Raw genomic sequence first — 23,341 nt, 5'->3', positions numbered from 1 at the left:
TAAAGAATAGATTTAAAGCAGAGGGATCATCTTGTCCAAAGATTTAAAAACCAGAAAGCATGAGGAGTTTTAAGAACTGAAAGTAGCTCTTCTAACTTTAAAATGAAAGTTGATTTTGAAAAATTGTAATATATTGGCCCTGGTTGTTGGCTCAACGATAGAACTTTGGACTGGATTGTGGAAATCCCAGGTTCGATTTCTGGTCAGGGCACACAGGAGAAGTATCCTTCTGCTTCTCCACTCCTCCCCATTCCTCCCCAATCTCTCTCTCTCTCTCTCTCTCTCTCTCTCTCTCTCTCTCTCCCTCTCTCTCTCTCTCTCCTTCTGCAGCTATAGCTTGAATGGTTCGAGCAAGTTGGCCCTGGGCACTGAGGATGTCTCCATGGCTTCCACTTCAGGCACTAAAATAGTAGCTCGGTTGCTGAGCAATGGAGCAGTAATCCAGATGGGCAGAGCATCACCTCAGAGAGGGCTTGTCTGGTGGATCCTGGTCAGGGCACATGCAGGAGTCTGTCTCCTTGCCTCTCACTTAAAAAAGAAGAAGAAGAAAAAGTAAAAATTTTAACATACTAAATCATCAAGGAAGGATTTAGTTGGAAAAAGTGGATACATAATATTTTATTAAAAGATGAAATTCTGTGTAAGGATTTTCAGGTTCATTACCTAAAATATATTTTGCAAGAGGACTATAAAATAGGATTATTGTATAATTAACATTAATAAGTAATGAACTTTCTTGTTAAAGTAAAATTTTTATGAGGAATTCAGATCAATTTAAAAAAAGTACATTAGAATAATTATCATAGACAAGTTTAGAACTGGAAGAGACCCTATAAATATTTTAGATACTTTTAAATTTTATTTTAGGCAAATTTGGAAAGATTAGAGGAAAGTATAAATACAATTGTAAAGGTTCTTATTTTGGTATATATATTTTTTTATATTTAGCTAATCATACTGAAGCAGATATTTGAAAAAATATGTTTTCAGTCAAGATGATATTAAGAAAAAAGGGAATCTATAGCTAACTGAGTTTGGGAAATTGTGCATTAAGCAAAATTAGTTTTATGTCAAGATTTTTCAGATGCTTTAATGTTACTGTGCTTTGTGAATCTCTGAAGCAGAGATGCATTATATATAACTTGTATTAGAACCTCTTTTCCAAAAGTATTCATTCTGTCAGTACATATTGACCATCCACTGTATACCAGACTCTCTATAGCTTTAAATTATACTATCAAAGTGTGACAAAATGGCTTCATGCTGTCTCCAGACCAGGAGTATATTATGAGGAAGAATAAAGTTCCTCTTAATTAGCTTCAGCTGAGAAGGACAAATATCAGCTAAATTTTTAGACATCATACATGGTCTGTAGCAATTAAAATATAACAGGTACTATAAGACAGAATGAAATGATTTAACCCCTCTTCTCCCCCAAACCAGTCTTATATGGAATTCATACTAAAGTTGCCATTACTAGATGAACTTGAGTAGCAACTCTCAAACTTCTTGGCCTTAGAAAACCCCTTATATTAATAAGAATTACTAAAGTTTCTTTGCTTATGTGTATTATAATCTCGTATTTGTAGTTTAAAAATTAAAACAAATTCTAAAATATTTATTTAAAAATTTAAATTTATTTTATGTTAACATAATTTTTTTTATAATATAATTACTTCAAAACAAATTTGAGACTAATGTCATTTTTTTAAAAGACATTTTTGAGAACATTTAATGTCTGATTTAATAGAGACAGATTCTTGTCTGCTTCTGCATTCATTCTTTTGTAACATCGCATGCCATGTGGCCTCCGGAAAACACAATATACTCTGAGTAAAACAGTGAATGATGTCTCAGTATTTGTAATTTTTACCTGAAAAACCCTCAGGGGTTTCCAGAACACCTTTGAGAACAGCTGAACTAGAGTATTATTTAGGTAGTACTACCGTGCAAAATTTTAGTAACTCAATAACCTAAATATAAAGTGAAAGAAGAGTAAATTTCATCTTTTTTAAGTTAATTCTCTTTAGAATATTATGCAAATATTGTCTATTACTAAAAAGACTTTAGGATAAATGATAAAAATATTAGCATTTTATAACATTTTCAAATGATACCATAAGTTAAGCAGTATTTCAAAATTACGCATACTTTTCTAGTAGGTTGATTTATTTTATACTCAAAATATTTTAATAGTTAGAATTTGGCCTTTCTTTTAGGTTTAGGTAAATTTTAAACTCAGCATATAAGTGTTTCTAAATTTTGTAATAACATGAACTATCAAGCTTTTTTTAATCCTTAATTATTCTGGAGAAACTTTTAATATCAGGGATGCAAAACACTTGTATTTTATAGTTTGATGATTTTTTTTTTGAAGTTTTTGAACTGGAAGAAACCCTATAAATATTTTAGATACTTTTAAATTTTATTTTAGGCAAATTTTAATAGTTTTTCTTTTAAATTTTTAAAAATTATTTTAGATTTATTGATTTTTAGAGAGAGGAGAAAGAGGGAGAAAGAGAAAGAGGGGGGAAAAGTGGGAAGTATCAACTCATAGCAGTTGCTTCCTGTATGTGCATTGACCAGCCAAGCCCTGGGTTTTGAATTGGCAACCTTAGCATTCCAGGTGGACACTTTCTCCACAGTGCCACCACGGATCAGGCTGAAGTTTTTGAAAATTTAAATATTAAATTGAAACATAATATTTTAGGTTATAATGCTATATGTTTTTCATCGTACAATATTTGACTTGATTGGCATCTGTTAATTTATAACTTGCTATGTTTAGTTTACATGAATTGTTCAGTATTTTCCTTCTTTGTGGATTAAATGATGGTTGGGTAGCTATTCTGTTCTGTGCGTCAAATAATTCCACAGAAAAACCTGAACTTTTCTCCTATTAAAATGGAATATTAACTAGCTAGAGCGAATTACTATATTTTTAAAAATACATTTTATTTACTGTAAAGAATTATGTCATTTTTTAACAAACATTTTATGTCTTTTATATATTAGGTGAAGTACTACAGACATTTAGCCCCTGATCACTTGCTGCAAATATGTCATCGATTAGGACCTCTTCTTGAACAAGAAATTCCACAAAGTGTTCCTGGAGTACAAACTTTATTAGGAGCTGGCAGACAGTCCTTGCTACGCACAAACAAAAGTATGAAAAAGTTTTAATAGCTTTTAGACACTTCTTTTTTACTATTTGTCTTTTTGTCTTATCTTTGTCTCCATAAAAATATGTGTGTTTAATAGGCTGCAAGCATGTTGTGTGGAAAGGATCTGCTCTGGCTGCATTGCATTGTGGAAGACCACCTGAGTCACCGATTAACTATGGTAGCCCACCCAGCATTGGTGAGTTGTTCAAGTTCATTACCAAGTTAATACCCTCTTGGTAAAAAGCTTTTGAAAGTAAAAATGTTTTTAGTTATTGTGAAATCAGAGAATTTCATATTATGTACACTAGCACTCAGAGAAAAATACTATCGGATTTTTTTTCTTTTATCAGTGATCTTAATAGTGAAGAAGTTGTAATATGTAACTATGGATTGTGTATATTGTATGTAATGTAGACTAATTATAGTTCATTGGTATTTTATTTTTACAAAAAATTCTTTGCTACATTAATGTTCAACAGGTGTGCCACAAAGTTTTTTAAAATATGCACTACCTGATTAGTCAGGGGCACTGACCTCTTTTCCTTTAGATGGTCAAATAAAAAAATGACAACAGCCAACACAGCAAGAGCTATCCAATATGAATGCCATGTCTTGAATAACAAATATGTAGGTCATATAATAGAGTTGCATTTTACTGGTCAGGTAGCATAATAAGGTTGCATCACATTTGTTAAATTTTTTTTTTAAGTGAGAAGAGGGGGATGCACCCTGACCGTGGATCCACCCTGTCTGGGGCCAGTGCTTCCCACTTAGGGCCATGCTCGCAACCCAGCTATTTTTAGTGCCTGAGGTGGAGACTTGACAGAGCCATCCTCAGTGCCCAGGACCAATGTGCTCAAATCAGTCAAGCCATGGCTGCAGGAGGGGGTTAGAAAGAGAGAGGGAGAAGGGGGATTTGGGGGTGGAGAAGCAGATGGTCACATCTCATGTGTGTTCTGACCAGGAATTGAACCTGGAGCATCCACACGCCGAAGCAATACTCTCCTGCTGAGCCAACCGGCCAGGGTCCTCATTGGTTAATTCACAGTATCATAAATGTTTTTATATACATATAAGCACCTCATTTTTTTGTTCGTTTTGTTTTTAGTGAGAAAGAGAAAGAGACAAGTAGAGAGACAGATAAGAAGCATCAACTCATAGTTCTGTCACTTTAGTTGTTTATTGATTGCGTCTCATACATGCCTGACTGGGGGGTTCCAGTCAAGCCAGTGACCCCTTGCTCAGGCTATTGACCCTGTGCTGAAGCTGGTGACCTGGGGGTTTCAAACCTGGGTTTTCCGCATCTCAGGGTTGACGCTGTATCCGCTGTGCCATGACCTGGTCAGGTTAGGCACCGGACTTTTTAAAAAGATACTTTGTAAGAAAAGGGTAGGTTATTATTATTACTGTTTTTGTAAATCAAATAAAAATTATACCTATTTTTTTGTCGGATTGGCAAAAAATGTATTTTTTGGTGTGCTGCAGAATTTTAGCAGTTTATTTGTGCCATGAGATGAAATAGGTTGAAAATCATTGGTTTACCATGTAACAATAATAATAATAATGTATATTATTTAGGTTGATTTAATGAATGACTATCATAATACAGAATAATTATAAGGGTGGAAAACTAAGAGTTCTGTTATTTTTTTTATAAAGCATAGTGCACAGTTTTTTTTCCTTTAAAATTTTAAAGAAGGAAAATTGAGAGGTCGTCTTCTTGAAATACCACCTAGATTCATTCCTTTTACTTTATTAGGCCCTTAAATTAGGCCTGGACTCCATATCCTTCAAACTAGTTAGAAAAAGCCTTAGTATTTTAGCTTTTCCTAAAATATAGACTTAAATGTTTAATATAAATTCAAGTATTTAAATGTTAATACATTTGGGATATAGCAGGGTTTTTTTTAAGTATACTTTTAATTAATTTTGGAATAAGAAATCATTTACCAAAAAGTTAAACAGATAAACTACTAAACCAACATTGCTATGTTATTATTAACTAAGCACCAGACTATTCATATCTCACCAAATTTTCCCATTAATTACATTTTTCTGTTCCAGGATTATCATTCCCGTATACCATTTTGCACTTAGGGTTTATTCATTTTCACTGAACTTCTTTCTGTTACTTAGATGATCATTTAAGATCAATGTGGTGATAAATTGTATTTTCCTTTCTTAGGTTTTTTCCAAATTATATACAAACTATTGGACCTCTCTCTTTGGATATCTCACAGTTGTGTCAAACTTCAGAATGTCTAAAATAGAACTTTTGACCCTTGGAAACTTATTCAAAGCCTAGGAGACATTTTATTTTAGATCTCTTATTCATTTCTTGTGTGTATTTTGTAAATAATATCTATATACAGGGGTTCCTCAGGTTACTACATTCTTGACATTCCATGTTTCAAGTTTATGGCATTAACTCCTATAAGAACTTTAAAAAATTGAAACGTGAATGTTTTGGCTTACTCTGTTAGAGTTGTACTTTCAGTCTACGTGGGAGAACAGCGAACTATTTGGTTGCATGCCGTGGAACAATAAACAGTAAAATGGAATATTAAGTGAAGGAGTTGGCGTCCCCTAGTATACTTATCCACGCCATTTTGGCTTAGTTGTGATTTTCTGTTCTAGATTATGATTTTACAACTGTTAGGATAGGTAAGTGACCTAGACTAGGTTATGTTTCTACTTACACCAAAATTTGGGTTACATCACTGTCGTAGGAACAGAACTGTGTCGTAACCTGAGGACCCCCTGTACTCTGTTCTAATGTCTTGAATCTGATTTTCATTACCATTGCAACAGCAACATTTCAGTTCTTGGGTACTTCCATGTCTGGAGCTTACATCATTACCTTATATCTTTCAGTGGGCGATGATGTGTGTATTTTTTGGAGTTGCAAGGGTGAACATGGACATGGCCTCTGTTCTCCTAGAACTTATAGGCTACCTAATTTCCTGTCTCCAGTCTTATTGCTGTATCATAGGATTTAGCTCTACTGGGGTTTCTAAATCAGTGTTTTCTTATCCTTGATACTGTTTACATTTTGGGCCAGATAATTCTTTGTTCTGTGCATTGTAGGATGTTTATCAGCATCCATACCTCCTATCCAGTAAAGGGTAGTAGCAAACCACTTGTCACTAACTATACCTTCTCACAGTTGACAACCAAAAATATCTCCATACATTCCCAAATGTCCCTGGTATAAAATTGCTTCCAGTTGAAAAACAACTGCTCTAAATGTTCTAAAATGCAAATGTATTCATATCATGCCTCCTTTCCCCTGGTGACTTTGAATAGTCTCAGGCCTATAATGTGGCCACAAAACTCACTTTCTCCTACTTTTGTTAACCTGTACTTTGTGCTCTAGTTTTGTACAACTCTTTGGCAGTTCTCAGCTAAATTCTTTCATCCCTTTGCCTCTTATGTATGTTTTATTTCTCTCCGCAGTATGTCTTTTTAGTCTGTTCTATGAACATTTGTTCATTCATCCTTTAAAATTTAAATGTCGCTGGGTAGAATTAAGTGCCTGTAGTTAGCCCTAGTATTGCTTTATTACATAGTTGTAGCTATTTATTTACCTTTGTTTTTTGTACTATTAGGAACTGGAGGAAAGAGGTTATGTTTTATTGCTCTTTATAGATCAATTCCTCAGCATTAATAAATATTAAATGAAGAGGCAGTAGGTAGTCTATATAATTGATGAATTGGGGTGAGACAAGGAAAGTTCGAAAGTGGGAAGGGGTAAAAATATAGAATAGACAGTTGGAAGAAGAGAGAGAATTTGGTCCAAGGAAAGCTTTGGGGTAAGGAAAAATCCAGAAACTGATTTTTTAAAAACTAAGGTTTATTAGTAAAATAGGTTATCAGTTGATTTATTACACTTGGAATATTAGAACCCAAATCTGTACAATTTAAGAAACAACTCTTGAATTTATCTCAGTACTTTCTCATCTTGTATTTCATTGTTTGCTTATAAATCCTGTCCTGACTACTTTGTACTTCCTAGTACATGATGTAAATTGTGAAAAATTGGAACTGGTATTCAAGGGTCATCTACTTTCCAGCCCTCTAAAACCCCCTTTAATAATGATTACTTCCAAAGTAAACATTAGGAATCTCTGTTGTTGTCCTTTATGCAACCTTCTTACCTACATTATGTCTGTTTTCAGATATAATTTACTTTGTATTTGCCCACACTTGTGGATAAACCCTATTTCAGTAGTAAATGGCCTGGATTGAGGGAGATCAGTACAGAAGAGATTTAGATACATTAAAGCTATTTTTAAAGTTAAAATTTGAGATTAGTTTAATGTGTATTTATCTTGTGAAAATGATTGCGGTAAAGTGATCTCGTGATTCACCTTATGTTTGTTTTTCCTATTTCTTTTTCCTTTTTATTTTTACATTTACCATATTAGCAAAGTAAAGCTTTTATCTCTAGGTTATATCTATTTTTGTTGTTTTGCCTAGTTATTTCAGTATCTTTGTTGTTTTATTTGTTGCTTCTGCAAGGCTTCAGGCTGGGTGGGTGGGGATAAAGCAGCCTTGGAGAACCTCATTTTTAATGATGTGCGTGAGGCAACCGCTTTGCCTTGAAAAATAGCTTTACTACACAAACATCTAGTTAATGCTAACAAGCCTGTGCGTTACAAGAAGCCTTAGATCTTGTCTACCTTTATAGTTCTCTTTGGGAAAACTAGTCTGAACAATGGGCCATAAAGATTCACTTAAAATTAAGTTATACATCTTAACTCTATTTTAGTGTAGATGTGTGCCTTTAGGCAAATTATTTTTCAGCCTCTCACCTTTATCTGTAAAATGCAGGTACTACCTATCAAATCTGGTTATTTATAAGCCTAAATGAGATAGCAAAGTAAGGCACAAAATAGATGATAAGAAATCATCCTCTGCCTGTTTTTTCTGTAACCATTTAATGAATTATTTTGCTAGTAAAATTTTTTGAAGAGAAAGTTCTTTTCCTTCTTATTCTCACTGTTATATATAACTGTTATATATAATTGGTAATTTCTTAACATATGACACTGTGCTAGGATCTCTCTGGAGTTGCAGAGTTAATTTTGCCTCGTGACTGTATTTCTTACTAATTAGATTGTTGTATGTTATTATCAGTCTGTAAGATTTAATATATATAATTAACATTTGACATATTATTCAGTAAATTATAAGGTTATAATATTCTGTGTTTTCTTTTCTGTTCATTTATTGTTTCCTTGGTATTCTAAATTTAGTTTTATACCTTTTCTGCCTCAATACAGACTTTATCCTTTATCCTTCAGTGTCTCCTGTACTACTTTTCTCCTCTACTACTAGGGCCTGGAGGATAGAGTTGCTCTTTATAGACCCAACTCCTCAGCATTAGTAAATACTAAGTGAAGAGGCAGTAGGTAATTAATGAACTAGGTGGGTTTAAATAACATGAAATTTGTTTTGAGGTATTCCTACCTCCCTACACACACCATGTGATGTATCTTACAGGCAATTCCAGTAAAAATTAGAAAGCTTTAGCTATTTTCTCTTTCAGTTTGTGTCACATATTCTTCCAGATTGATTTGGTTTGATGTTGAGTTTCATATCTCTGTAAGTTAAGGAAATGAACATACTTTCTTCATGAAGGTTTTGACTTTTTATTTTGAATGTCTTCATGGAACCTTTGAAGTTAAGGGTGGAATACCTTCTAGACATGTTGCAAGTGGAAGTTTGTGATCAGCGTGAGTAGATATTTATAAAAACAATCAGTAATTTGTTCAGCTCCTTAAGGAAGATTATAGGGAAAAATTATCTCCTACAAAAAATAGTTTCTTAAAGATTTTATTTATTCATTTTAGAGAGGAGAGTTGCAGGAAGCATCAACTTCCATTTGTGCCTTGACCAGGCAAGTTCAGGGTTTCGAACTGGTAACCTCAGCATTTCAGATCAACACTTTATCCACTATGCCAGCACAGTTCAGGCCTCCATTCATCCCTCCCTCTCTCTTTCCCTCCCTCCCTTCTTTCTTTTCTTTCTTTCTTTTTCTTTTTGTTAAAGATTTTATTCATTCATTTTAGAGAGGAGAGAGCCACAAAAAGTAAAACTTTGTTCAGTGAGATTTACTTTTATAAGATATAAGGATTTGATTGTTTAAAGACAGTCAATATAGAAGATAGTATTATTTCATTTGCTTTTCATAACAACTCTGAAAAATACCTCCCCTTTGATTAAAGAGAAAGAAACTTAAAAAAGGTTTATATGTTAGTTGATATTTTTAGAGGGGGAGAGGGAGGAAGAAAGAGAAACATTGATTTGTTGTTCCACTTATTTATGCATTCATTAGTTGATTCTTGTATCTGCCCTGACCAGGGATTGAACCTGCAACCTTAGCATATCAGGATGATGCTCTAATCAACTGAGCTACCCAGCCAGGGCAGGAAATAAACTTAATTGAAGTAGTAACTAAAATTCAATTATATCCCTAGTTATTTTGTTTCTGATCTCATGGGTTTATATAGCATCATTTTGCCTTTTCTGAAATTCTCTATGCTTTAGTATTGTACCATATGTATCCATTTATAGGCACACCTTGGAGATAGTGAAAGTTTAGTTTCAGACTACTGCAATAAAGTGGCTGTCTCAATAAAGCAAGTCATAATCTTTTTTGCTGTTGAAGGTCTCTTCATCAGTTTGTAAAAATTGCAATATTTAAAACATAGTAAAGCAAAGCATAATAAAATGAAATGTGCCCATATTGATTTCGGTGTAGGACCCTTTTGGTTCAGAATCTGAATTCTAAAAATAACTTGATACAGTCTTTCAAGTTTGTTTATTTATTTTTAAGATTTTATTCATGTTAGAGAGGAGAGAGAGATGGATAGAGAGATAGAGGGGCGGGGGGAGGAGTTGGAAGCATCAACTCCCGTATGTGCTTTGACCAGGCAAGCCCAGGGTTTCGAACTGGTGACCTCAGTGTTCCAGGTCCGTGCTTTATCCACTGTGCCACCACAGGTCAGGCTAGTCTTTCAAGTTTGTATCTTGCCAGATAAATACTTAAATTTGAGAAAAAATGTTTAGTTCCTTGAAAAAGTTTTAAGAATCTTGTTGGCAAACTGATAAATTTTTTTCTGAAGTGAATTATTTTTTTAGAAATCTCTTAGTTTATAAAATCAGCTTTTGCTTTTATTTATATGCCTTCTCATCTAGTCTTATTGCAGTCAAGAGATAAATCTGCAGTTACCTCAAAGCTGTCTTACTATATTATTTACATTATTGTAACTGAAAGCCATCAACTTACTGTCCTTAGGAAAGAGTCCAGAATTTCTGACCATACTTTAGAAAGTACTCTGTACTGTGCCCTCTACCTTCTCAGTCTTTTCTTGACACTTGCCCCCTGTGCTCTTTCTGCTAACTATACGCAACTTCCTTAGGTTGCTGGAATGCTATGCTCTTGCCAGTTTCTGATCATTGCACATGTCTTTCCTCAACCTAGAATATGTTTCCCTCCCACCAACGATCTTTGTTGTTCATTTTTTCAGTCAAAAATGGCTGATCTCTTTCAGCTTAAGTGTCCGTTTTTCAGAGAAGTCTACCCTGACTCCTTGATACCCACCCTCAAATGTTTAGGACCCTGCAGTATATATTTCAGAAATTTTCTATACTTTTTATGATGCTTAACTATTGTCAGTTCTTGTTTCATATGTCTTTCCTGCTAGACTGCAATCTCTAAGAGGGTAAGTGCTTTGTCTTTTATTTTACTCTGCTATATCCCTTAAGTACTCTATAAATGTGTGTTGACTCAAAATTGAATGATTAAAATATTTGACATAAAATTATATAGCTTTTAAAAATAAATTTTTATTAAAAGAACTATAAGCTATATAAAATACTTAAAACTGGAAACATTGTATTATTTTTTCTTTTAAGTGATATCATACTAGTTTACAAAATAGAAAAGAGAAGGCAGAGTAATACAAATCAAATAATTATACAAGTTTAATAAATTACAATCCTAGTAATTTTGTTTTGTTTTTAGTGCTTGTTATGTACTTGGTTCAGGATATTTTTTGCCTAACTCTTGCAATTATCATTGTTTTCTGTATTTTATTTCAGTTAGTATTTGTGTTCTTTTCAGACATCATTTATCTTTGTGGTATGCTAAATCTTAAAAACTTAGTGTCTTTCAAACAGGAGGTACAACTAGACATCAAAATTGACTGTAAAGATTTGGAGGATAACTATGCACAGTGATTACATTAGTTACAGTAGTAAAATGAGAGAAGCTCTCATGGAGATTGTGTTTGTTGTCTAGGTGATTATTTCCTTTTACTCTTCCATTCTGTTTTTCTTTATTTTTGTGGACAAAAGCTTATTACAGGATTATATATAATTTTAATGTTGCCACCCTCTTCCACTTTAAAGTTGGGACTTTTATTATAGTTACAGTTGATGGTTATTTGTTTGTCTTGTTATTGGTGCAAGATAATATAGAGACCAGATTGTGCTGTAGCAATAAACCAACCTGTGTTAAATTATTCTCCAGATTCTGTCTAACTGGTAACTTCAGAAAAATTGTGGCAGACTTTCCAGTTGTGGCTCTATAGTGAATTAAATGTGAAAAGGTCCTTATACGATTCCTTTCCAAGTAAAATTGAACCTAAACTGTCTTTGATGTACTAGAAACAAAACTTACAAACAAAATTTATGGTCGTTTGTATTATTTTATGGCTATCAAATCAAACCAGATGTGAGTTCTTTGTAGCATGTTGTTGAATCCATTGTCAAATAGGCAGTGGTTATTCTCTGTAGTACAATATACCTTCAGGTACTTTAATGTACATAATCTTTATTGTTTTCTTTCTATGATTAAATAAATTACTTGTATCTTTATTTGTGGGCCTGTTTTTCTCACTCTTTGAATTTAAGTTAATCTGTTTAGACAATTTAGATTTTTAATGTCTCTCTAGAGTTCCTTGTAGTAGATTGAGTTATACTTTAATTAAAAAATCAATGAATATATGCTCAGTGGAGAAAACTTTGAAAATAGAGAACAGTTTGTATCAGTCACTTTCACTGGTTATCTGCTATTACTAGTTTGGGATGTTTCCTTTCAGTCTTTTTGGTAATATTTGTCTATCTAGAATGCATGCTTTGGAATCAAACTGTCTGAATTCAAACCTGGGCTTTTAGTTATGGGAAAGTTACATTTCATCCTTAATAAGGAATTTTCCCTTATTGGGGGTAATAGTAGTGCTATCTTAAAAGATGGGCGAAGATTAAATGAGAGCATATGTAAAGTTCCTTGAATAGTGCTTGGTATATAGTAAAGCACTCAGAAAGTACTATCATTTTTCAAATCTACACATTATAGTAATGTTCTATAGCCTTTTTCCTCCTCACATTGTATATTGTATTTTGACATTTACCCACTTTGTTAATTGGATCAGATATACTTTTTTCTACTGTCAGATTCTTGGAGTCTTTCTAGTAAGAACCTCCCTCTAGTTCTAAGCCCTGCAGGCTTCTCTTCTTCATAGTCATTTTTTTTCAAGGTATTTGACTCCTGGCTTTATCGTAACTTCTCTTTAGTGAATTTTATAGCTATTTCTTGACCCCTGTAGTCATATATCCTTTTCATTCGAATATTTTGTGGTTCTATAAAATGAATAAAATTTTATGCCTTATCAAATACATTGTACCACACAATATATTTGTTTGATAGAAATTCTGAAATCACTAACATCATATATATAAACAACATAATACTGCACTTGAATGAACTTTGAAGGTTATTTTTTTTTTATTTAGAAATTGCCTTCTTAATGCCTGGTTATGGATATAGCATTATTTTGTTGGGAAAACTATATTAGGTTTTGAATGGTTGCACCTATACTAAACATGTACTCAACATGAAACACACTTTTTTGTCATTATTTATTAAATAATACAACTATTTCCATAGCATTTACACTATATTAAGTTTCATATAATACAGAGACAAATTATACAGGAGCATATGTACAGCTTATATTCAAATAACCGTGCCACTTTTTACAAGGGTCTTGAGAATCTGTAGGGGATGTCCTGGAAGCACTAGCCCATCTAAAGGGTAAATCAGTTTGGAATTTATTTTTATGTGATCTAGCTTACATGTTTACCAGTATTTTTTTGTAGTTGACCCAAATTTAGTTTTATAGGTTTCCAGACTCTTGTTTTGAAGTTATAAGTTATTGATCTTACATTTAGAAAGCCTTTATTAACACTGATTGTGGAGATTAAAATGAAACCTAGCTACTATTTATCCTGAATTTACTCTTTTGTACTTTAGGAATTGTTTATGTGGTTATTGATTATAAGTTATACTTACTTCTGCATTTTATTTTCAGGAACTCTAGGAGCTTTTCAGGTCTCTTCTTTAACTAGAATAACAATAAAATTAGTTAATATAGAGTAAAAATGAATTTAATAAAATTAGTTATAATAATCTTTTGGTAAAATATTGATGAAGTTGCTGACCTGAGTACCTCTTTTTCGATCCCTGTTTCAGAAAAGAAGCTAAGTTGTACTGAGATACCTTCTGAGTTACATATTTTATCTTTTCTTTGTCTACTCATCTAATTCTTTAACACATAACACAAGAATTAGTTTTCAGGTTTGGGATCTGCTGTCACCAGAGCTTTTGCATTTTTGAGTTCCTAGAAGTTGTAAGCACTTGTTCTAAGACCCTTCAGTTCTGATTATTATGGGGGAATGGCTCTCCTACCCTGGAGTAGACATTATATAATATATTGTTAATATTAATTCATAGTAATTGAGTTTTTTTGTAACTCATTTAAAACACTGGTTAATTTTGATCTTGCAGTTACAGCATGTGTCCTTGTCCATGTTACAAGTACTTAGTGGAAGGAGAGACTTTTCTTCAGTTCTTTCTTATTTGCAGAGATTTTATTATGTATTTTTCTTGTCCTAAAAAATGTAGTTACTACATTTATTCAGATACTCCTTTCTGGCAGCTACCCATTTTTTCCTCCAGGAAACTTGTTTCAAATGGTACAGATTGGTGTAGTGAGAAAAACTAAGGGTAACTTTATATCTTTTTCTATAGTCATCTGCATTGAAATCTTGTTGCCAGGTATAGAAAGAAAGCATCATGTTCCTGGATAGAAAGATGTCAGTTTATATGAGAAGTGATTGTCTGCTTCTCCTCCCCTCCCTCTTCGACTTCGCTCTCTCTTCTCCCCTCACAGTCAGTGGCTTGATTGGTTCAGTGGTTGGCCCCAGGCTCTAGAATAGTTTGGTTGGTTCAAGCATTGGCCTCCAGCGTGGAGGATAATTTGGTTGATTAGAGCACCTGCCCCAGATGGGGTTGCTGGATGGGTTGCTAGATGGGATTCGGTTGGGATGCATGCTGGAGTCCCATCTATCTCTCCTCCTTTTACTTAAAAAAAATTTTTTTCTTTCAGTGATACTCAATTTTTTTCCTCAAAATTGACACATAATATAGCATGATAGCTGGATAAATATTAAAGCATTATCAAGTATAAAATTAAGATTTTGGTATTGGCATATAAATTGACATGTTGTTAGTGACCTGGTACAGAAATATGTATATAAGATGATTAAATCACAATTTAATGGAATGAATAGAGTATTAGTAAATGAAAATGCTGAGACAAGTGGTTGATCATTTAGGAGAGAAAAGTCTTCCTTTCAAATTTTGGAGACTTGCCTAATAATATATACAAAAATTCTAGATATACCAAGGAGTTCGAAATTTAAATCACAAAAATAAAAAATGTGTAAGTGGATGTTTATTGTACTCTTGGCAGGCAGGTGGACTCATCATATTAAAGCAGTAGAAGAATTTACAAATGAAAGGAGTAAATATTATAGAGTTGACTGTGTAAAAGTTTTGAAATCATGAGATGTAAAAAAAATATATAATATGAGAGCAAAGTATATTGTAGAAAATGTTCCTAGAAATATAACTGGAGTAATTAGAATCAAGTGAAACTTGTTGAAGTCAACCATAATGTCAGGTTTGAACTTAAGTATATAGAACTTAAAGCCTTGTTCTTATTTCACCAAGAAAAACAGCATAACTGTTAAAATGCTATTTAAGAGAGAAACATTTGCAAAATTTAAAAAGTGATTGCTCTAGGGATAGAAATATGGATTTTTCCTTTTTACGCTTTCATTTTCTGCATTGAGTATGCACTTTATTATGATTAGAAAAATACATCCATTCTTGAAAAAGAGTGTGAATAAGGACAAAGTGACTTGTGGGGGAATTTGATTTATCATCCTAGTACCTTGAGAAATAACAGATAATAACCCACTGGTTAGATATGTACACAGTTGTATCTAATGTGAAGAAATCATGGGGCTTTTATTTATCCCTAGTAATTAATACGGTAGACAGGTGTACAGATAAACTTTACGTCAAAGACTGTTTTGAATGATTTGCTACAAAAGGCACTTGTCCCTGTTCTTTTCTCTCTTCAGATTTTTTTTTTAAATTGAGATCTGGGGAGGCAGAGACAGACTCCTGCATGCACACACACCCCCTATCCACCCAGCAAGTCCCCTACCAGGGGATGCTCTGCTGGTCTGGGCTGCTGCTTCGTTGCTTAGCAATAGAGCCCTTCTAGAGCCTGGGGCGAGGCCATGGAGCCATTCTCCCATGCAGGGGGACGTGGGGGCAACTTTGCTTCAAAGTTTGAGCCATGGCTATAGGGCAGGGGAGAAGCAGATGGATGCTCTTCTGTATGTCCTGACCAAGAATTGAACCCGGACTTCCACACGCCAGGCCGATGCTCCACTGCTGAGGCAACCAGTCAGGGCCTCTTTTCAGACTCTAAATAGCTTGATACTTCAAATCTATAGCAGTGATTTCTGAAATGTATATTTCATTTACTGGTCTGTTTACTCAGAACATTGAGTAAATATGTTGACTTCTTCCTTTCCCTCCAAATTAAATACATTTTGCAGGGCATTTGAAATGAAGTACTGTTGAGATGTTTTGCATTTATACTCTGTACAATAAAGAAATTCTTCATTTTTGTTTTATTCCTAAACCTCATTGTTTTATTAACATGTAATTTATTCATTAAATTCACCAAATATGTATTGATTATCTACTAAATGCCGGCTACCACTGTCAGCTCTTAGGCTAATCAAAGAGCAAAACAGAAATCCTGCCCATAGGGAGCTTTTTATGCTATATTAGGGGAGGCAGGAAATAGTGAACATAATAAGCAAATAAGTGTGTAGCATCAGGTGATAAGTAATGGGAAAAGAAAAATAATAGAGCTACATAAAAGGTAATTAGGAGTTATGAGTGGTGGTGGTAGAAAACAGGTTGCAGTTTTCAGTGCACTGATCAGGTTAGGCTGTGTGTGTGTGTGTTTAGCAAGAGAGAGACAGACAGACAGGAAGAGAGAGAGATGAGAATTACCAGCTCATAGTTGCAGCACCTTAGGTTCCATTGATTGCTTCTCATACATGCCTTGACTGGGGGGTACCAGTTGAGCCAGTGGTCCCTTGCTTAAGCCAGCAACCTTGGGCTTCAAGCAAGGTCCTTTGGGCGCAAGCCAGAGACCATGGGGTGGGGTCATGTCTATGATCCCATGCTTAAGCTGGTGAACCTGTGCTCAAGCCGGTGACATTGGGGTTTTGAACTTGGGTCCTAAGCATTCTAGGTCAACACTCTATCCACCACACCACGAGCTGGTCAGGCAGGTTAGACCTTGTTGCCAGACATGAGAAAAGACTTGAAGACAGTCAAGGAATTAGTCATACGTGGGAGTATTCTAGCCAAAGGAAATAGCCAGTGACCCTAAATTAGGAATATGCCTAATGTGTTAGAAGAATGGACAGATTAGAGTGGTTTAAGCAGACCAAATTGGGGGCTAGAGGGAGTAGCAGGGAAGGTCAGAGAGGTGATGGGAGACAAGATTATGCAGGGCCTTGGTAGACTGATGGATAAGAAATTTGGTGTAGCCCTGGCCGGTTTGCTCAGCGATAGAGCGTCGGCCTAGCGTGCGGAGGACCCGGGTTCGATTCCCGGCCAGGGCACACAGGAGAAGCGCCCATTTGCTTCTCCACCCCTCCGCCGCGCTTTCCTCTCTGTCTCTCTCTTCCCCTCCCGCAGCCGAGGCTCCATTGGAGCAAAGATGGCCGGGGCGCTGGGGATGGCTCTGTGGCCTCTGCCTCAGGCGCTAGAGTGGCTCTGGTCGCAACATGGCGACACCCAGGATGGGCAGAGCATCGCCCCCTGGTGGGCAGAGCCTCGCCCCTGGTGGGCGTGCCGGGTGGATCCCGGTCGGGCGCATGCGGGAGTCTGTCTGACTGTCTCTCCCTGTTTCCAGCTTCAGAAAAATGAAAAAAAAAAAATTTGGTGTTACTTTGAATGTGAAATCAAGAGCATGCAGTTTTAAGCAGAGTAATGTTGCAAGGTGTCCAGTTAGATTGCTTTTGTAATTTTACTACAATCTTACTAGAGAAAGTGGCATTTTAACTGGCCCTGGATGGTGAGAGCATTTTCCAAGTGAAGAAGATAGAGATTTGCTTTGGCAGACTTAATTTAAGAATATTTCCCGACACCATACTTAAGAAAATAAATGTACTTTTAAACCAAAGCCATATATGCTTTTTGATTTAAGGTTAAACTATTTTAATGTCATATAAAGAACTTAATTCTTTGTGACCTCTTATATCTGTTTAACCATGCTCATTTAGAAAATTGATGTTCTAGTTTAATAAAATTTAAGGAGTTTCTATAATCTAAGAGACATTTCCTTTTTCACTCAAATCCAATTAGTCTATTAAGAATTTATTTAAAAGTGAATAATTGCCATTTGCCTTTCTGCCATAAAACTATGAAATAAGTTGAATAATCTTGTATATCTTATTAACTAAGATTCATTTATATACTTTTTTATTTAAAAGGCTGTATACTCGATTGTAGGAAATATGAATAAGACAGAATTTCTGTCTTTAAAGTACAGGTACTTAAGGTCTGGTAAGGGCGATAGACATGCAAATTGTATAGTAAAATAAAATGTGAGTATACTAAGTGGGAATCTAGAACATTCTCTCTATCTTGGTGTAAATCCTCTACCTCAGTATGGTCAGGCCTTCTTTAAATTCAGCCTCTTCAAGTTACACTTGAACTGTTGAACAATAATTTATATATTTTCCAACTCCCTGTATCAAGTTTGAATTGCCAACTTTTTACCTGGGAAACTATATACTGCTTCTCTGTAGAGGTCAAATTTTTTAGTACTGTTGCACAAGTTTGTAATTTGAGAGCAAAGACTTGTCTAGATACCTTCTCCTTTATGATACAGTCGTTGTTGTAGATAGTCAATAGTTAATTGGTAGTGAAGCTAACAAAGAGTAGTGTGGAATATAAGGTTAACTATAAATATATTGTGCTTAAGGTTACATTTCTGGAAAGTTTTACTTGAAAACTTGATTGAAAAGTAACATTTTAAAAGCATATTCTTCTTTTTTTTCTGCAAACATTTTAATCTCTTAGAAACATGCAGGCCAAAGGGCATGCCCCATTAAGAGATGATTAGCTGTCAGAAGCTATTGGCCCATATTTATTATTGAAGAGGCTCCTAGAGCTCCTTATGCACCCCTCACCCCATTGCTTTGTGTCAGTAGTTTCTCTTGATCTGTTTCTTTCTTTTTATTTATTTATTTATTTATTTTCTTGCATTATTGTTTATTATTTTTTTTATGATTTTAATTTGTTTACGTAGATTCAAGTGTCCCACCGAATATATCTCCTCCTACCCCCTCATTCCCCCTAAAGATAGGTTTTCTTTATTTTTCAATTAATTCCCAAAATGAAAATGAAGATTTAATCCTAGTTTAGGTAGATTCAGTAAAAACTGTGTTTAAGACTGCAGTAAATTGTTTTCTTCTTTACTTAAGGGGAGTATTTTTTACTTAGAAAATACTTCATCAACTCTGATTTTCTATATGATTTTTATAACAAATTCATTAAAAAAATTCCGACACATAATCAAGTGCTTGATGATCATTAAAATAATAGTTTTGATATTGTAGTTACCTTCAACAGTCATATTTTATAACTGAACAGTGTTAAATGTTTTAGTAAAATTTGACATTTTGAGAATTTTGTTAAATTTTGGTTGGAGGGAAATAAACTATGTCTTGATAACACGTCACCACTTATTTTCTTACAGAATAGACAGGTAAGCCTGAAAGATCATTGATTCTTAGTGTTTGGATAAGATCATTTGCATACCTGTTTGGAAGAACAGTTGATGTCTGTAGTTTTGTGTCTCCTGTTCTAAACCAGTTTGGAGCCAAAACACTGAAGGATGTCTTTTACCAGGCCATTTCTTTGCAGAAGGAAAAATATGTCATCTTATTAGAAACTTAAGGAATCACTGTTAAGTTATTGTGCAGCCAGCTGAAGCCTAAATATGCTAATTTACAATTGTTAAAGTTTATCTTAAATATTCTTAGATGTTGAGATAGATTTTTGCATAGAACTTACATGCTAACAGTCAAGAGATATATTTATTAGGATAGAAAATGACTGATGTAGTAAAAGAACATATAAACATAATATAATTATTTCTATTATTGCTTAGAACCTGTAAAACATTCTTCTACATATCTATTCACCAGTCCTCAAGACTTTTATTTTTGCTTTCAAATATACAAACATCTTACATATTCAGACAATTATTGTATGTGGATAAGACAATAAATACTGATATTCTGTACTTTATAGCTAAGATATTTGTATTTCATCAATTTTAAGACAATTGCTATGCTCTAAATCTGGGTTAAATAGCATTTTGTATACATATTTAATTATCTTTGGGACTAAATTCAGCTGAGAAACTAGAGCACTTACTATCCATCTAGTGCTTACTAGGATGGCAGTCAGAAAAAAGCCTTGTGTTAAAAGATAATCTCTAGGTGAATAATCTGCCTGCTGATTAGGCAGCATATGTTTATTGAATGCTATCTTTATTCATAATTATCAGTATGGAAGATAAGTACAATCATAATTTAGATGGAAGAGAACATTTTGGGTTGGATTCAGCCCATTAGGCTTTGGAGTAAAATATAATTTTCAGTCATATCTTGGAAAATGTTTAAAAGGGTGAGTTGAAAAAAGAAAGTGAGTGAAATAAGTAAGTCAGAAAAGCTAAGAACTGTATGCTTTCACACATAGGTGGAATGTATAACAGACTCATGAACACAGATAAAAGTGAAGTGGTTATCAGGGAGAGGGATGGGGAGGAAAAGTAGGGGGAAGGGTGTAAAGAAGGACAAATATAAGGTGATGAAAATGATTTGATTTTAGGTGGTGGGTATACAATATAATCAACAGTTCAAATGTTATAGAAATGTTTACCTGAAACCTGTATACTCGTATTGATCAATGTTACCCTGTTAAATTTAATTTTCTAAATAAAAATATTTTTAAAAGTGAATAGATTTAAAGAAGCAATCATTACACAGTTGTTGGCAAAAGCCCCAGTTTATTTTTTATTTTTTAAAATAATGCAATGAATTATTCCTATTTCACTTGTTGCAAGTTTTTTTAAAAGTCATTTGCATATAGATTTAGTGTGTTCAGTAATTGTTGGATGATAAAAACTAAAAATTACTGGATCTAGTTTAACTGCTTTTATAAGAAAACCTATCTTATAGGGGCCTTTTAGAGAAATAACATCATATAAAATGATTTTGATTTTTCAGAGCACTAGCCAGAGAGTAAACAATTCTGAATTTAAATTCTAACTTTATTCTGTATTTACTTTGTGACTGTTAGATCATTTATCTGAATTTCCTTCTTTGTAAAATGAGGATAAAAGTGCCTTATAGGTGAAATAGTTTTTATTAACTATTTTGGATTCTTTTAACTAGAAGCTATTAACATAAGAAAGCACCTTTATTTTTGAGAAATTAGAATGTGTGAATTCTTAAAAGATGATAATTAAGAAAAATAACTTCTGAATTATACATATTTTTCCCTTTCTTGGTAGCGGATACTTTGTTTTCAAGGCGACTGAATGGAAAATACAGGCTTGAGCGACTTGTTCCAACTGCAGTATATCAGCACATGAAAATGCATAAACGAATTCTTGGACACTTGTCATCTGTGTACTGTGTAACTTTTGATAGGACTGGCAGACGGATATTTACTGTAAGTAACTTTTAAAATATCTTACTTTTTGTGGAATTGAAGAAACATTGCTTATAGTTGAAATTCAGATAAAACCTTTGTTTTTCAAAATCTTTTAATGAGAAATTGGGAATTCAGATGGTTTAGCAAACAGAAGACTTTACTTAATCCAAGTTTGGAAAATTCCTGAAAGACATGTTATATCACAGTTTCAGCTATATTATAGCCCTACATCATGGATAAGTAATTCTCAGCATTATATCTGATATGCAATTTTAAATTTTGTAAAATGCCACATAACTTAATTCTAAACCAAGGACATTTCCAGAGTGTGTTAAGCATATTAGAGGAAATTACTAAATGTGTCTATTTATATTATTTGTAGAAGACTATTTGCTAGTCTGTGGGTAATTCTCCTTTAGAATAGTGTTAGAAAAAATTCTGAGCATGACTAATGTGGTTTGCTTATTACTTTTTCTCCTTAACACCTCTTTCTTTAATCTAAATGATGTTGTATTTAAATAGGCTCTTTGGGTTTATTTATTTCTGTTTCTTTTAACTTGTTGAATGGAGCTTTTCAGTTTTAGTGAAAAAATTACTTTTGGAAATATTTCAACTTATTTTTAGGCATCTTAACTATTATATCCACTAAAGGTCACACTTATAAGGTTGTATTTATAATTAAATACTTTTTTTGAGCTTAAGGTGGAACATTTATTCACAAGATTCTTAATTTCTTTTAAAATAAGAAAATAGCAAATGAAAATCAAAATAGAAATTTCTATATCTGTCTTTGAAGAGAACAGCTGTGAATTTTACACAGTTCTGACAATTATAAATTTTTCTTTTAAGTAAACATACTTCCAAACTGAGATTTATTTATATCTAATTCTTCTCTACTTGTATAGCCAGTCATCTGCAAAACAGCTAAATAGCAGGATGTAGGAAGGATTTTTAGATGTATCCTTTTTCTGGTTCTATTCCACTTCAGGCATTTGTAGGTCATCTCCTACCATTGTATTCTTCTCTTTTACCTTTATCTCCTTTGTTTTCTATGGAGCAACATAAGAGTGAAATTTAAAAAATTTTCTGACATTATTTTCACAATGAAGAACAGGTGTATATATTTGCTAAAGTATTTTATTACCTACCACAATAATTTACTCCCCAGTGGTAGTGGAAAATTACATTTATCTTTTTCAAGTTCAGTATACTTATATGTAAATTCAGTTCCCAAGCAAAAAAGTAGACTTTTCATTTCTACTCTAATATACTATATTTCAGTTTCATAGTAAACTGAAATAATGAGAGAAGCATTTCATTGTATTTGTACTTCATTTTGGTGAGTATAAAGTTATGTCATTGCATTGTTTTATAATAAATAAATAAACTTAATTTTTAATGTTCGTAAAGTACCTTGTGGGAATTCTTTCTTTAAAGATGATATCCACTGTGGTGGCGCAGTGGATAAGGTATCTACCTGGAACACTGAGGTCGCTGTTTTGAGAAACCCTGGGCTTGCCTGGTCAAGGCACATATGGGAGTTGATGCCTCCTGCTCCCCCACTTTTTTCTCTCTCTTTTACTCTTCTATCTAAAAAGAATAAATCTAAAAAAAATCAATAAATTTCAAAAAAATTAAAGATAATAGTGATGGCATTTGGTTGTTGAGTTTTATGAAGCATTGTATGTAATTTGATTTGAATTAAATCCATAATCTAGAATGTTTTTAGAAGAAATGGAGTGAAATAGTAATGCTTTTGTTATCTCATAAGTTTAGTTCGAGTGGTAGGTACAGAGTTGGAAGAGCCCTACTCTGAACCAGCAGTTAGCAAACTACTACTATGAGTCTAAATTTACTTGCCACCTGTTTTTAGAAATAAAATTTTATTCAAACATAGACATGCTTAGTTGTTTATATAGTGTCTGTGGTTGCTTTTGCACTATAGCAGAGTTTGATAGTTATGACTGCAGTGTCTAAGATAATTACTTTCTGG

The 23,341-nt window shown here is 33.6% G+C and overlaps 1 protein-coding gene across 2 annotated transcripts in view; it reads left to right on the top strand.

Moving 5' to 3' along the window:
• Positions 1-23,341, top strand: part of PHIP (pleckstrin homology domain interacting protein) — a 163,228-nt gene that overhangs the window by 22,275 nt on the left and 117,612 nt on the right. For both annotated transcript variants that reach the window (XM_066253951.1, XM_066253944.1), the window contains exons 5-7: positions 3,016-3,166; positions 3,262-3,360; positions 21,206-21,366. In XM_066253951.1, the coding sequence (XP_066110048.1) occupies positions 3,016-3,166; positions 3,262-3,360; positions 21,206-21,366 (411 nt within the window). The remainder of the gene's footprint in view (positions 1-3,015; positions 3,167-3,261; positions 3,361-21,205; positions 21,367-23,341) is intronic.

Source organism: Saccopteryx bilineata, chromosome 1 (assembly GCF_036850765.1).
Source record: "Saccopteryx bilineata isolate mSacBil1 chromosome 1, mSacBil1_pri_phased_curated, whole genome shotgun sequence".
Classification (NCBI taxonomy): domain Eukaryota; kingdom Metazoa; phylum Chordata; class Mammalia; order Chiroptera; family Emballonuridae; genus Saccopteryx; species Saccopteryx bilineata.
Note: the sequence above shows the minus strand (reverse complement) of the source record. Positions and strands in the feature narration are given on the sequence as shown.